General features: G+C 42.3%; 2 protein-coding genes across 2 annotated transcripts in view; both read left to right on the forward strand.

Annotated features, from left to right (window-relative positions):
- Positions 1–853: 853 nt before the first annotated feature.
- Cbr-wnk-1 lies at positions 854–12,823 on the forward strand (the record flags this gene model as incomplete). Its single annotated transcript, XM_045235189.1, has 12 exons — positions 854–965; positions 1,422–1,491; positions 2,657–2,762; positions 2,785–3,152; positions 4,133–4,736; positions 4,793–6,532; positions 6,787–7,563; positions 7,618–8,037; positions 8,452–8,898; positions 9,885–9,937; positions 11,718–11,931; positions 12,422–12,823. 12 exons carry the CDS (start codon positions 854–856, stop codon positions 12,821–12,823), a joined length of 5,313 nt encoding a protein of 1,770 aa, XP_045097350.1.
- A 456-nt stretch (positions 12,824–13,279) lies between these two features.
- Positions 13,280–16,720, forward strand: part of CBG21798 — a gene marked incomplete at both ends in the record, with an annotated part of 4,558 nt that continues 1,117 nt past the window's right edge. Inside the window, 4 exons of the mRNA XM_045235190.1 lie at positions 13,280–13,360; positions 13,458–13,513; positions 15,805–16,023; positions 16,343–16,500. Coding sequence (XP_045097351.1) covers positions 13,280–13,360; positions 13,458–13,513; positions 15,805–16,023; positions 16,343–16,500 — 514 coding nt within the window. The remainder of the gene's footprint in view (positions 13,361–13,457; positions 13,514–15,804; positions 16,024–16,342; positions 16,501–16,720) is intronic.

Genomic DNA, 16,720 nt, shown 5'->3' on the forward strand with positions numbered 1-16,720 from the left:
CGGATCTATCTCGGTTCCTACAAGAGATATCAAAAAATTGTCAACTGATAAAATGTTTGTGATATTTTGATAAACATTTTATCATTGTACATATGATATCAAAAAGTGGTCTACTGACAAAATATATAGCATATTACGATCAACATTTTGTCAGCAAATCATATTTCAATAGCTTGCAGAGTAACCGAGATAAATTGACTTAAAGTTAGGAGACATGTGATAAGACAACTGATAACACCTAGTTGCTCCAAGGATTCATAGAATTAAATGTATTGAGTTAGAGACCAAAAATTGGGATCTTCAATTTTGCTAAAATTGGTCAGTTTTTAAACGGATATCTCTGAAACTGTTCAGAATCTGAAACCTGTAAATTTTGCTATTTGAAGCTTAACTATACGAACAAATCTACTAGAACTATGAATCTTCAAAAATACGCCCACATGAGAGAGGCATAGCTCATTTTGGAGACGAATTTGTAGTTGTACAAATATTGTACGAAGCCGTCGACTACAAAGATCAGAAACTAGAAGATCACGATTTTTGGCTCAGCTAAGCTTTGTTCAGCTAGACTAGCTCAACACGGCTTTGACAGTTTTCTAAACCTGCATTAGGGCGTGCTTGAAAGTGGACCATGCCACAGTTCCCTTTTCATAACTATACATTTTTAGCCACTGACCGCTCTCCCCTTTTTCCCAATACCACAACCCCCGTTTTGTCTATAACTAACTATATCACGTGTTGATGATCAATGTTTTGATAGGTAACACACATACAAAACTGGTAGTCCCTGATCAACTATATTTTGAGGAATGATGATGACAAAAATAGAATCTTCAGTAGAATAGAAACAAAAATGGCCTATTTCCACGTATTTCAGTCTATAACCAACGGTGGCCGACCGCCGGCTCCTCCGCCCAGCTCGACGAGCAACTCTGGAACCACATCATCTGCTGCCGGCACTTTTGGTGAGTATTTTGGATTTTAAATGGAGGATAAGACTTCAATTTCGATCGGGAAGTTCGGCCGGTCGACCGTCCGGCGGTCGGGCGCTCGGCTGAGTTTTCCGACCGAATGGAAGCCTTTTATAAGATGTACCATTCGGTCAGGACATTTAGCCGACCGACCGCCGGCCGACCGCCGGCCGACCGCCGACCGATTTGTAGAAAAAAACGTAAAAAGACGGCATTTCTGTTACGGTCACCCCCTCCTACCGTAGCAGTCCTACGTCAACAGGATTAGGTGGAAAACGAATGGAATTTTAAATTATGGACGATTTTTTGAACTGATGTAACTGTGAAAAAAAGACATTTTGGTTTTTTGAAAAAGAATGGTCTACGGCCCGGCCGGCCGCGGTCCTATCCTCGATCGCCTTGGGAATACCTATGAAAATCAACGGGATAATGGCTGCTCAGCTTTTCCAGGTAACCGTCGTCGATTGGTGAATCGGATCAAGAAGGTCGATGAGCTGCATCCGGCGCAGGAGAATCCCACGTGAGTTTTTCTCTGGTTTTTTTTTCAGATTTACTGTAAAACCTGTATTAGAAGAGTCCCTCTAATAAAAGGACCCTTCAAAACTGTGCTGAAAATCTGTCGAAATCTAGCTGAAAACTGAATAGAAAAGCCACGCCAAACTGTCAAAAATGAGAAAATTGAGCATTTTTCAATCTAATGTTGACTGAAAACAGCTTTAAAATACTGTAATTTAGCTGAAACCGTGTTCTAGAATTATTCAGTATTTTCGGCTGAAAATATTCAAAATTAGGCATAAAATCTGTAATTTTGAGGCCAGACCGCATTTTCGCACTAGTTTAAGCTGGAAAATCTTAATTTTCCAGTTCAAAATAGTTCGAAATACGAAATTCTAACAAAAATTGACATCACCCCGAATTGTTCTCTGATCCTTCCGATCCTTTATATTTTCCGAAATTACCTCTCTCAAAAAACCCCACAGGTCATGTGAGAAGAGCATTCCATTCGGAAAAACGACGGTAAATGCAAAATTCTGTGTCCACTCAAACCCCCCCCCCCCCCCTCTCTCTCTCTCTCTCTCTCTCTCTCTCTCTCTCTCCTTTCTCGGGGCTTTAAAATTCCTGAATTTCGGGAGTCGATTCGATTTGAAATTCAAATTCTAGCCGATTCATTCTCCTATCACTCCTCCGACGCATTCCACTTTTTTCAACCAAAAAATCGCCCTAGTTTGCCTAGTTTGCCTTATATTAACCATATATGGAGTTCCCGATTTCTAACGATTTGTTATTAGCTAGCCGTCAGTTACAGACGAGAAATGAGAGGAAGAGGTAGAAAAAGGGCTATAATTACGGTATTCTCTGGCTCCTGGACGTTNCANAACCTTCTGAAATGTTGGGTTCTGAAGTGTCCAGTTCTGAAACGTCCAGGAGCCTGTTTTCTCTAATAAAAGCCCATCCAATCCCGTCAACTTTGAGCTCAATTATCTCGGTTCCTATAAGAGATAACAAGGATTTCCAACTGATGAAATATTTACCACAGTATGGACTATATTTTATCAGTTGAAAGACTTCCGCTACCTCTGATAGCGACCGAGATAATTGTCCTCAAAGTTATAAGTTAGGAGGCCCTTCTATTAGAGAAAAACAGAAACTGATAAGCGACCCCCTTAACACTGTAATCATTTCAGAATGGGATCACACTGGCTGTCAGGAGAGGAGCGTTCTCGTCTCGAAGCGGTTCAACAGGATTGGCGTCGGACGAGGCCTATGAAAGTGAGTTTTCTATCACCTACAGTACCCTAACTCGTCTAATCAGCCTGTTCAGTTTCAGTGGGGTACCAAACCGAGGCGGTCGGATGATCCAGTGTTACCAGCCGCACCGGATGTCCCATCGGGATCGAATGGTCCCGCCCCTTTACCAGCAGCCGTGGCAACCACAGCCGCCTCAACGATATCACATCCGCATATCAACAATCATCATGCCTCGAGAATCCCTCAGGCGATTACGAATGGAACGACGACGCCGTTGGCACCTCTTCTGATATCACCGACGGGTCAAACGGCGACACCGTTAGTGAAGACGGGCCCGATGTCACCGTCAAAGGGAAGTCCGATTAATGTGGCGGCTACAGTATTACAGAATGCAGTGTCAAGTCCACAACATAGTATATTTGACAGATCTAGGTGAGTTTCTATATTTTTGCATGGTGGCCTAACTTTTGCAAGTTAAGTTTGCTAGGCCACCAACTTTTATAACCTAGAAATAGTCTGACATTCACCTGGTAGATTTTCTATGCCATTTTAAAATGGTGGCCTCAACAACTCAAAATGCGAAAGTTAGGCCACCATGTTGCAAATTGAGTTTTCTAGGCCACCACGTTAAAATGACCTAGAATCGGTCTAATATTCACCTGGAGTATTTCTAGGTGATTTTAGCACGGTGGCCGAACTTTCGAAAATTGTGTTTTCTAGGCCACCATGTTAATTGGCCTAGAAAGGGTGTTATATTCACCTGGAGTGGTTCCTAGGCCGTTTTTACATGATGACCGAACTTTTGCAAGTTGAGTTTTCTAGGCCACCATGGTAAATGTCCTAGAAATTGCGCGTTCACCTGGAGTGTTTCTAGGCCATTTTAAAATGCTGGCCTCAACAACTCAAAATGCGAAAGTTAGGCCACCATGTTGCAAATTGAGTTTTCTAGGCCACCATGTTAAATGACTTAGAAATGGCCTGATATTCACCTGCTGTGTTTTCTAGGCCATTTTAACATGGTGGCCTAACTTTTGTGATTTGAGCTTTTCATGCCACCAACTTTTAGACCTAGAAACGACCTGATATGCACCTGGTGGGTTTTCAGGTCTTTTTTGCACGGTGGCCTGCAAAACTCAAGTTGAAAAAGTTGGGGCCTAACTTACTCAAATGAGTTTTCTAGGCCACCAAATTTTATGCGTTTTCTAGCTCTTTTTATCATGATGGACTAACTTTCGCAAAATGAGTTTTCTCGACGACAACGGTAAACGACCTAGAAATTGCCCAGAAGAGTTTACTAGAAAATTTAACATGGTGGCCTAACTTTTGCAAGTTTAGTTTTCTAGGTCACCAAACCCTATTGTGCGAAAATGCGCTTCGACCCAATTACCTTGCTAAAAATGATATATTTCCAGGTTAACGAGTAAAATTGCACCAAGCATATCAACAGCAGCTGCCCAGGAAGACAAGGACAAGCCACAAGCTCGTCATGGGATCCTCACTCAAGTCCGAACCCTAACTGACGCTCTGGTCAACGAAGGACCCAGAACGCTTACCGGAGACGAGGAGAAGATTTCCGAGGAAGAAAGAGCACGAAAAGAGCAGGAAAAACGAGAGGAAGAGGAGAAGGCCGCTCGAAAAATCGACATTGAGGACGATTTCGATGCTCAGGAGAAGCCGATCGATAAGAGCAAGAACGGGCGGTTTCTGAAGTTCGACGAGGAGTTGGGACGGGGATCGTTCAAGACGGTATTCCGAGGGTTGGATACGGAGACGGGTGTCGCCGTGGCTTGGTGTGAACTTCAGGAGAGCAAGCTGAATAAGACGGAGAGGCAGAGGTTCCGAGAGGAGGCGGAGATGCTAAAAGATCTTCAACATCCGAATATCGTGAGATTCTATGATTATTGGGAGAGCGCGGATTTGTGTGGAAAGCGGAAGTATATTGTGCTGGTCACCGAGCTGATGACGTCGGGAACGCTGAAAATGTATTTGAAGCGGTTCAAGAGGATAAACATCAAGGTGAGAGGACGACACTGGGATGAGTGGCAGCTGACCGTTAAAAATTATTGTTCCAGGTTCTGAAATCATGGTGTCGTCAAATTCTGAAAGGACTATCGTTCCTACACACCCGCAACCCTCCTGTCATCCATCGTGACTTGAAATGCGACAACATTTTCATCACCGGAACAACTGGAAGTGTCAAAATTGGGGATCTCGGTCTGGCGACGCTCAAAAACAAGTCATTCGCCAAATCGGTCATCGGAACGCCGGAATTCATGGCACCGGAGATGTACGAAGAGATGTATGATGAGAGTGTAGACGTCTACGCGTTTGGGATGTGTCTTCTGGAAATGGTCACCGGAGAGTATCCGTATTCGGAGTGTATGAATCCGGCGACGATCTATAGGAAGGTCATATCCGGAGTGAAGCCAGAATGCTTCTCAAGGATCCCGGCTCAGTACCCAGAGATTCGAGAAATCATTGATCGATGTATTAGGGTACGAAGAGAAGAGAGATCCACAGTGAAACAACTCCTAGTCGACGACTTCTTTACTCCAGAAGACCTCATTGGAATCCGAGTGGAGATCAAGAATCGAGATGCGGATCTGAACGATTTGAATGTAGAGATACAGATGCAGTTGAGAGTTTATGATGAAAAGAAACGGAAGCAGTACCGATTCAAGGAGAATGAAGGTCTCCAATTTGCGTTTGATATTGAAAACGACTCGGCTGACGAAGTGGTACAACAGATGATTGAACAACAGCATATACCAGATGAGGACACACGGATGATAACGAAGCTGATAAAAGATAAGGTGGATGCGTTTAGAAGGGATCGAGATCATAGACTGTTGGAGATCAAGAGAGCCAAGGAGGAAGAGGAGAGGATTAGAGAGGAGGCGGAGATCAAGGAGGAGCTACGGTTGAGAGCAGAAGCTAAGGAGAAGGAGAGGTTAGAGAAGGAGCGATTGGAGAAGGAAGCGAAGGAAGCGGCGGCGGCTGCAGCCAATCCACCACCACCCACACCACATAACTCGATTCAACATCAAGTTCCGCCAGCGCTATCCACTCAGACATCCACGGAGCCTGTTACCATGGTGTCACCTACCACAGCTCCACAGATTCTTAGTCCTACGAACCCGACGGCTCCATCAATGCCAGCCACAATGATCCATTTACCAAAACCCACGGACATTCCAGTGCCTGTCTCCCCAGCTCCAGTGAAGACTGAAGACGTCCAGACCCCCACCCTGGCTCAGAACACAATCCCAAGAACTATCTCCACAGATGCATCAGTTCTCAACGTCACCACTCCAGCTTTAATTGCTTCGCCAGCTCCACCAACGGAGCCCACGCCGACAGAAGGAGCTCCAGATGCCAAGGAGGAGAAAAAGAAGAGCAACAAGCGAAAAGTGATGATGGAGATCCTAGGATGCGATGAATCTAGGAATTTCGCTCTGGTCTCCTGTCGACTCGACACTTCTCACAAATCGGTCACCTTCCAATTCGCGCCAGGCACTGATAAGCCTAACACCATTGCTACGAAGCTTCTAGCCGAAGACTGCCTTTTGAAGATTCATGTGCACATCGTGGAAGCGCAGTTAAGTGAAGTTATTCAGCTAGTGAATACGGATGCGAAGAAAGGAGTGGGCACGAAGCTGGCTACTGTACTGGACCCGAATAGCACTGAACCACCAACGATAACAGCTGTGATGCCGAAGGATTCGACGGCGGCTGCGAAGCCAAGGATAGAGATTGAGAAGACACCGCCGACGAGAGAAGTGTCACAGGAGCCGAATAATGTGCAAGTTACGGTAAGATTTTGGCACGTTTTTCTCGTTTTTTCGGTAATTTTAACATGGTGGCCTCTTTGGCAAGTTGGGTTTTCTAGGCCACCACGTTAAAATGACCTAGAATTGGTCTGATACTCAACTGGTGTGTTTTCTGGGGCATGTTAACATGGCGGCCTAACTTTTACATGTTAAGTTTTCTAGGCCACCATGATAAAGGACCTAAAAATCACACCAGGGAAACGTTAGGCCATTCTTAAATCATTTTACTATGATAGCCTAGAAAACGAAACTTGCCAAAGTTAGACCACCACTTCAAATACACTACCATTGACTCATTTCCAACTCCATTCGAGTTACAGAACGTGCGGAAGATCTCCCAGGAATCGAACGCCGAAAGCGTTCAAGCGATTCCTCGCCCAGCTGTCACTTCACCAACGGATCCAGTAGTTGCACAACCAGCAGCGCCAGCACCATCAGCCAAGCCGTCCCGTTTCCAAGTCACCAAGTCGGCAGATCCAACTCCAGCTACAGTAGTCGCCACGCCTGTGATCACCGCTGCTCCTCCACCAGCAGCAGCTGAACCAGTGTTGGTTCAACCGATCACTTCTCAAGTCATCACTCATCTGGCCACCCCATCTCCGATTGCTCATTCCTTATCTTCAAACTCCTCCCCAAGTGCTACCACTCATTCCAACATGTCATCGATCCAATCAACGAATAGTGTGCCTGGCAGGCGGTTTACAGTTCAACCAGTGTCTCAAGCCGAGTCTGGAATCTCTTCATCCATCTCAACACCTCATCCAGAACATCATGGACCTCCACCAGTGCCAAGTGTTCCACCAGTTGTTGCCACGGCTTCCTTGAACCTTGAAGCCTTTCCTCCAACTTCGTCATCCACAACATCAACGGCGACGCTAGTAGCAGAAGTGCCACCGGCAGTCGTGCAGGTGTCGATTCCAGCTCCAGCTCAGATCCCACCAGAGCAAATGGTAATTGTGAACCATCAACAACCGACGGATGTGTTAACACAGCTGGATAGCGAGCTTCGGAAGGTAGGGATTCTTATTCTTGACTAGAGATTCTAACCAATCTATAAGACATTCCAGGTCAGTGGCGTTTCGCACTCACCAGCTACAGTAGTGGAATCGATGACACCGTCCATCCCACTGGCTTCTTCTTGTCAAACTGTACCCGCATCCATTGGTCAGGCGCCAGCAGTCATCGCCGCGGCACACGCTGCTGCTTTGATCCCCAACGCAAGTGTCCCACAATCACCGTCACGATTAGATGCGGAATCTGGTCTTGCTGGTCTTCACGAGAAGCTGGAGGCGTTGAAACTGGAACAGGATCGAAGGGAGGATCTGGGAGCATCAGCAGAGGAAGCAACGACTACAGATGGAAAGGATGAGATTCCGATTGACACGTTGAAGGGGTTGGCGGAGGCGTTGGGCAAGGTGATTCATACCGATGGACGCGAGACGACGCCGATGCCACCCGATCATCCGGACCTCACGGATGCGTCTACGGTAGGTGTCTGGGGATTGGGAATAAGAGTTCTATTCGGTCGGGAAACTTAGCCGATCGACCAAAAAATGCCGACCTACCAAAAAAAAAGCTCGGTCGAAAAAAAAATAATCGGTCAACTTGGTCGGTCAGCTTGATCGGCGGTCGGTCAGCCTGGGTCGGCCAATTTTTTCAGCTTAATTTCCCTACCGGATGGAAGGCTTAGTTGGGAAAAAAGTACATGTCTGCTATGGTGAAACTGGCGGTCGGTCGGCGGTCGAGTTTCGACCAACCGATAAAGAAAAATTTTAGTCATTCTTGAACCATTTAATTTCATTCTAAATGCTTCCGCTTCCACAGTACGTAAAATCTATGATTCTGATTCTTGTTCTCAGTTTCCTAACCCGCTATGATTCCTAAAATCCTCCTATGTTCAGCAACAGCTCGTCTCACCACCGCCTAACCCGGATCTTCTCACAACCGCCGATGCTGCTCCATCATCAGAAGACTTGGATGTGACACTCACCTCTTCAGTTCCACCTGCGGCTTCTGAATCCGTTCCAGCCACGATGACGATGAGCACGACGGCTATGAGCACTACCGATCAAGAGTGTGCCCAGTCGATGACGTCATCGATAACACGAAACACGACTGGAACCAAACTGGCCACTTTTGAGAATCTCGAAACGGCGTTATCGTCGACACTCGGAACGCATATTCGTCAGCCGAATGCACCGTCTTCTCGCGATGAGACGACGGGACCGATAACGCCGAATCAATTCACGACGACGAACGGAGGAGGTGGCGGGGGAACATCGTTTAGCATCGGAACACCTCCTAGCCATAGTCCGTTCCCGGTATCGGAGTGTGATTATGATCTAAAGGTAATTATTTTTGGTTTTTTTTTCAGAATTTTTGGTTTTGTGAAGTAGTAGTATTGGCTGAAACACGCTTGCATCTCTCAACACTTTAAGTTTTGCATTGAAAAATATGAAAATCGAAAAATTTCGGTTTGCGGTAGTTTTCGCATAGAGACCTGCAAAAATCAAAAAAATGTCAGTTTATATAATGTGCTCACCTTGAAAAATTGCTCTAAAATATGTTAGAAAATTGGGGGAAGATTCAGAAATATTTGCAGAATCGATTTTCTCGAAAAGTTCGAATTCTTGGGCTAACTTCAACTAATTTTAGCTGGTTTAGGCAAACATTTTTATCGATTTCGACCGATATTAGGCCGTTTTCAAAGCTTTTTAAAATCGTTTAGCCGCTTTTAGACAATTTTAGCCTATTTTCAGACAGTTTCAAACCATTTAAGCTCATTTTAGGCCATTTTAAGACGATGATTTTCAAACCATTTGTTGCCTTTGACGCGATTTTGAATAGAAAAATTGATCAAAAATATTGGGGATAAGTCAAAAAACTCTGCAAAAAATAATGCGATATTCTCCTTCTCCTCTTCTACTGTACACATCAAAAATTAAAAAAAAACCAAATTTCGATAATGCACATCCCCAAACCTCACAATTCAACGTCCGGTGATGCGACCATTGTTACAGTTTAGCAATCCATCGCCCCCGCTCAGTAGAGAGAGCTTAAAAACGCCCTCAAAAACTGTCAAATTTCAGTGCCATTGCTCAGGTTTAGTTTCCATGCCTTTCCTCAATTTTTCTTCGCCAGAATCGCATGATTCTCGTGGCAATACGAAGGATCACATAAAATTTTTACACACACACACACCCAGAAAACTCAAAAAATGACAAAAAATGAGGAGCAAGCACACACAGACACATCTGTTCCATATGTCAAGGGTTATATTTTTTCCACTAAGCTCTCTTTTTCTTCTGAATCCTAAATTTTCCATTTTTTCCAGGGTCAAATGGATTTGGAAGGCGAGGATCCGGAAGTGATTCAGATGATTCATCGGTGAGTTTTTTTTAATGGGAAAAATGACAAAAATTTTTGGTGTTCAAGTCTATAGGGAAAATGTCGGAAAATCGATTTTTTGGGCCGTTAATTCCGATGAAGACTGTTGGAAACAGGGTCTTTGTAATATTAGGTTGGCGGGAAAGTCTTTGTCACTCTGTTTGTTTAATCACTGTTCTCGTATATGGAGGCTGTGTATGATATCGACTCTAGTGAATAACAAGGTGATAAGAACCTTCCATATAAACAAGTCCCCATCTCCTTCCCTGCTCCTCATCTGTAATTGAAACGATATGTTTGTTCCCACTGCTATTCACATCAGACATGTTTTGATTTACCTCTTCCTATCTCACACCACGATGAAGGATTCGGAAACTTTCTTGAAGAATGTGTACAACACACATGCCCCTCACTACAATACTATTCGCAATTGGTTCCATCGTTTCGAAAAAGATGACTTCTCGCTCGATGAAAAGGATCGCTCTGGGAGACCCCGTGAGTTGGATTTGGACAAGCTGAAGCACGCATTGCAATCGGATCCATTTCAATCTAGCCGTGAACTAGCTGTCACATTCGGAGTTCACCATAGCACAGTCCTTGAAGGTTTGAAGTCTCTTGGAATGAGAAAACTTTTTGGTCGATTCATACCTCATCACCTGACTCAAGCCAACCTTGACCGCCGAGTCGACGATTCGATTACTCTTCTCACTCTCCACGCGGGCGATCGATGGCTGGACCGGCTAATAACCGGAGATGAGAAGTGGGTCTTCTACGATAATCACCACAGGAAATCCCAGTGGGTTGGAGAAGGAGAGAGCCCACAGGATGTCCCAAACCCGACCTTCATCCGAAAAAAGTTATGCTCTCTGTGTGGTGGGGAGTGGACGGCCCCATCTACTGGGAACTTCTGCCCGAGGGCAAAACAATAACTGGAGACCTCTACACTACTCAACTACGAAACCTCAAGAAAGCAGTCGACCGTTCGGCCCTGAAAGACAAGAAAGTGTACTATCAACATGATAACGCTCGCCCACATGTTTCGAAACAAGTGAAGCAGGAGCTGATGGGATATGGATGGAATGTTCTCCCTCACCCCCCGTATTCTCCTGATCTTGCTCCTTCCGACTATTGGTTATTTGGCGATATGACACGTGCCTTCGAAGGAAGAAGCTTCAATTCCCGTGGAGCGGTCGAAGCGGCACTCAAACAATACTTTGCCTCACGCCCGGCTGGATTCTACCGCAATGGAATCCATAAATTGAGGGAACGTTGGAGACATGTTGTTGATAATGATGGACAATATAGTTAATTATTCGGTTATTTTTTCTTTGAGAAATAAACTATTGAAAAAGTGACAAAGACTTTCCCGCCAACCTAATATCTAAAATGGGAGGATTACTGTACTTTCGAGATATGAGGATTACTGTACTTCTGGGATGGGTAGAACAACTGTACTCTTGAGATGGGTAGTATTACTGTACTTTTGAGATGAGTAGGATTACTAGGATTACTGTGCTTTTGAGAAAGAGGGGTTCCTGTACTTTTTGAGATATGAGAATTACTGTACTTTTGAGGTATAAAGATTACTGTATTTCTGGAATAAGTAGGCTTACTGTACTTTTGAGATAGAAGGGTTACTGTGCTTATGATATTTGTAGGATTACTGTACTTTTTGATATCGAAGGATTACTGTACTTCTGAGATGGCTAGGATTCGGTGGTCTAGAAGTTTCTGGTTGGCTGATCTCTTTTCCATATTTTAACATTGTCTATACTTCCAGACATCGCCTCGAACAACACAAACTTCTCGAAAAACAACGTCTGGAAATTGAACGCCTTCGCTCGAAGGTTCGCGTGCCGCCACGTGCCACATCGGTGAATCCCGAGATGATCAACGACTGTGCCGACGACGCGGATGTTACGCTGACTTCACTTCAGCAATCGTTGACCAGTGCGTCGATGTCACTGCCGGCGAGTCCGCCGCCCAATATTGAGGTAGGTATTGAATATAAGGATACTGTATTTTGTAAAACCTGTATTAAAAAACACTGTCAAGTTAGAGCTTAATTATCTCGGTTCCTTCAAAAGATATCAAAAATGTGTCAACTGATAAAATGTTCCTCACAATATCATCAATATTTTATCTGTTGACAGATTTTTGATATCTAATATAGGACGTAAGATAACCGAGCTCAAATTTAACAGTTAGGGAGGTCTTCTCTTCTGGTTCTTATATTCTTCAGAGCCCCTCTCGGAGGGCCCTTTCATTAAAAGAGCCCTTCTAATACAGTTTTTACGGTCTTATTCTCGTACGAAAAAAAAACACAGCTGTGGACGAGAAACGCCGATGGACCTGACCGAAGGTCCCACAGCGACAACAACGGTAACCTAAAAATATTTTTTCCGAATTTTCTAAATCACGGTTTTCGTGCTATTTCACTCAATTTTTTCCGCCTTTTTGTGCAAAAATAACAGAAAAAATTAGGTTATTGTAGTTTTGGTACCTCCGGCCATGGCCACAACTCCTATTTTATGCCCCGTAACCCTAACTAAAGGCGCCACCAGATTCCAGACAATGAAACAACCCAGCCAAAATGGAGTGACGTCATCAACGGACCCCCAACCACCAGCACCAGCGCCGATCAATCGAATGAGCATGTCTCAGTCGTCGAACAGATCAAGCGTCGGCTCGGCTTCGTGCCGTCACCGGGACAATCAATCGGCGCCGCCGCCACGTCATCATCACCAGCACCACCGCCACCACCACGCAACTTCGTCAGCTATTGCTCAGCCGCCAAGCCAGGTGGCTCCGCCTGCCCCGACGACAACGATCAACTCTCATCACCAACATCCAGCGGGTGCTCATCAGATTCCCCCACAGGCCTGATACATCTATAGAACTTCTTTGAATATAACTATTTTTGGTCCTCCTCTTGTCCTAAAAAATTTTTTTTTGTCCCAAAAAAATATGAAAATAACTAGCGCGTGTAATTTATGCCGATTGTATTCTCACACGGGTTTCGCATATTCTGTGCCTCTTCTCCTTGAAAAAAGTCATCGAAAATCAAATTTTTGGCCCATCCCCAATTTCTCTATATATTTTTTATAATTGATTGCTCTTTTTTTGGTCCTCTCTCTCTCAATCTTGTGTTCTATTATTCCAATATTTTATTCTGGTCTAATTTTAGTTTGCGTTGAGTTTGATGGGGGCGGAGCTTAGTTATGGTAGCGGGATCTTTGAAGGAGCATTTTTAAGAGTTACTTTCTGGCCTATTTTTTCAATTTTTCGAAAATTTGTTTTTCAAAAAAATTTGAAAAATCACAAAAAAATCGCTTGAAAACAATGGAAATTCATAGAAAACTCGAGAAGAAAAAAGTCAAAAAACATGCGCTTTTAAAGATTTCACTACCGGACCTAAGCTCCGCTTTTGAATTTTGACCGCTCTGAAATTAGTCCAGAAGCTTCCATTCCCCCCCCCCCCCCAAAACCACCAGTCCTTCGTTTTTCTTCTTGTTACGAGTTTTTTTTCCATCTTCATCTTCTCTTCTCTTTTTTTCAAGATTTCTATTATTTTTTGTTGTCCCTCCTTTTGAAGAACTTCATCATCGTGACGAGAGCAAAAAGGGATATACATACATAGTGAGAGGTGAAATAAAGATATCCTATTCTTCTAGAACCTTTTTTCTGAAATTCTTTGAATGTCCCTGCACCAAAAAGAGAAGTGAAAAAAAACCATTCGAAGAGGAGAGCCGACATTTATTGACACATTTCGGAGCAATATAGAAAAAACAATGACCTCCCCGATTGATTGATATAAGATCCCCGGAATATTGGATCTCGATTCCTCCCCTCTACCAAAAAGAGAAAACAACAATGATTTCTAAAATGTTGTATTTCTTAATACTTTTATTTTCTGGCTTAACAGCTGGACACAACAGTTATGGATTCAATGAGCTTGAGTTTCAGAGGAAACAATTCAAAAAGTGAGATTTAAATTGTTTTTTTTTAAAGATGAGCATCCAAAAATCTAGAGATTTGAATTTCAAATTTCATTTAGTTTTCTTGAAGTGGAAAAATGTTTTAAAGGGGGACTCCGACCAAAAATTTTTATTGCAGTAAAATGTGTTAAAATTTATCTATTTTTCAAATATTATTGCGAAAAAATTCAAAGAAAATCCGAAATCCCCGAAAAACGGCGTTGAAAAGGAAGAAAATTCAAAAAAAGGTGCCGCCGGGGGACGAGGATTTTCAGTGAGAAACCTAGGCCACGGCACCTGACAGCCTTTTTTTCAAGTCGCCGACAGTGGTTTTTTACGTTTTTTACCTGCCGGACATGAAATTGAAAAAAATCCGGAAAATTTGCCACATAGGAAAGGCGCCCGCTGCCGTGGCCTAGGTTTCTCACTGAAAATCCTCGTCCCCCGGCGGCATTTTTTTTTGAATTTTCTTCCTTTTCAACGCCGTTTTTCGGGGATTTCGGATTTTTTAAAAAAAATTTCGCAATAATATTCGGAAAATAGATAACTTTTAACACATTTTAATGCAATAAAAATTTTTGGTCGGAGTCCCCCTTTAAAGTTTCGTTTTGTAAAAATTAACAGTGAGTCTCACGATTTCAATTTGTAATTTTGGCCTATTATTCGTTTTAAAAGTTGTTCTAGTCCACTTAAAGTAACAAGTGGCCTAGAAAACTCAATATAAAGAATTCGGTTTGTCTGACAGCAGACCTATTAACTTAGATTTGAAAAACAGTGAAATATACAACCTCGATGAAACCGAAAACTTTGGGTTCTCGATTTTTTTTTTAATTTTTGCTTTTTTAAATTTTATTTATCGACGTAAAAATAAGTTGAAGAAAAAACCTGAAGATCCGAAAACGGCCACTACCGTAATCTGAAAGGATTCATACTTTCCTGCTTTTTTATCTCGATTTTCGTGCAACTGGAGTACGGTAGTTGTCGTTGTGGACCTACGGCGATCGAATGTTCCTCGAAAATGTTAATTTTTGCACCGGATTTAATTTAAAAAAAAAATAGTCAGAATTTCAAAAAAAATTGAAAACCAAAATTTTCAGTTTTATCGAAGTGATACATATTTATTTAAAAAAGTATATTTACATCGAAATATCAAAATATTAAGAAATGTTCAATTCTGGAAAGAATATGTTTAAAATATGGTTTTGCACCATGTTTCAAGGATTTTCTTCATTTTCATTTGAATCAATGAACTTTTCAAACAATTTTGGAACGAAGTCTATTTTTTTAAGCTCTATTGTAACGTCCTATTGTTTGAAGCTAGTAGCTCTCGTAGAATTTGTAGCTGAAGTTTAATTTTTCCCTAAAGAATACGTATTTTTCATATAAAGATTTAATTTTGACACATTATTGTAACAGGAAAATTTCTTTCAAAAACTATTACTGTCTCGCAAATGTACTATTTTATGGTTTTTTGAGCTGGGACTATTATGTTCGTTTCGTCAACTTGATCACATCCAAGAATTTGAAAGTTTTCCAACATTTTTAAACTAACTCATTTTTCTCCCAACAATTGATAAACTAATGATAAGTGATTTTCATTGAACATGATTTAAAAAGTCAACTGTTTCATGTTCAAAATAAAATTCTAAAAATAAAAATCGATTTTGATACTTCGTACATCTTTTTTTAATGAATAATAGAAAAACGAAAAATTGAATTTTTTCTCTTTGATCTTCATGTAAACTTCTAGGTGACATCTGTATTTGTTGAATTTAATACAAAGTTTTCTGAAAATGAGTGTATTTGCACAACAAAGCCCCGCAGAAGTGTTGTGCTAATACAAAACAAGAAGATAATAACTTACTGAAACAGCAAAAGGTTATTTTTCAGAATCTCTTCTCATTCTTCCGATTCATCATCCCAAAAATCGGGATGTCATTGGTTCGGAACTGCACCATTCTGCTATCAAACATGCCCATCAGATTACGATTTTATCCGTCAACATTCTGGAAGATGTGCAGATGGAACTGCGTGTATTCCAGACTCGAGTTTTGGAGAGCCCTGTATCAAACTGTTCTCCTATCAGATGACTAAGAAGTTTTGTTGCAAGTTAGTCTGTACCTTGGAGTTGGGGCGGTAGCTAATGTTTTGCTCACCAGCCCAACTCCTCGCTATTAAGCTTCAAATATATTTGAAGTTTGAGCTTGATTATCTCTGTTCCTATGCGAGATATCCAAAAATTGCCAACTGATGAAATGTTTGTGATGTTAGGAAAAAACATTTTATCAGTTGACAGGTTTTTGATATTTCTCATAGAAATTGAGATGAATTCTGAATTGAAGTATTCACAGAATTTACTGTTATACATATGGCATATAATGAAAGGAAATAACAACTTTTTATTGACTTTGTCGGTCTTTTTTTCCAGATCTGATCCAGTAGACTGCTCATGGTCGGGACGATGGATGGGATCCGAGGACGCGTTCAACTTCTATTGTCGCTTCGACCCGGATCAGGGGAAATGTGGAAAACTGGAGTGCTCTGTGAACCATCCATTGTTCAAGGCGCATAATTCATCGTTTATTGGTAAGTTGGGAAAAAAAAATGGATGGAATGAACAAACTGAAATTAAAGGAGGACTCCGACCAAAAATTTTTATTGCATTAAAATGTTCAAAAGTTGTCTATTTTCCCAATATTATAGCGAACAAATTCGAAAAAAACCCGAAATCCCCGAAAAATGCCGTTAAAAGCGAAAATTTTTCAAAAAAGTTGCTAGGTGGGACGAGGATTTGAATTTCCGCGCA

Source organism: Caenorhabditis briggsae (genome assembly GCF_000004555.2).
Source record: "Caenorhabditis briggsae complete genome, chrIV, whole genome shotgun sequence".
In the NCBI taxonomy this organism is placed as follows: Eukaryota; Metazoa; Nematoda; class Chromadorea; order Rhabditida; family Rhabditidae; genus Caenorhabditis; species Caenorhabditis briggsae.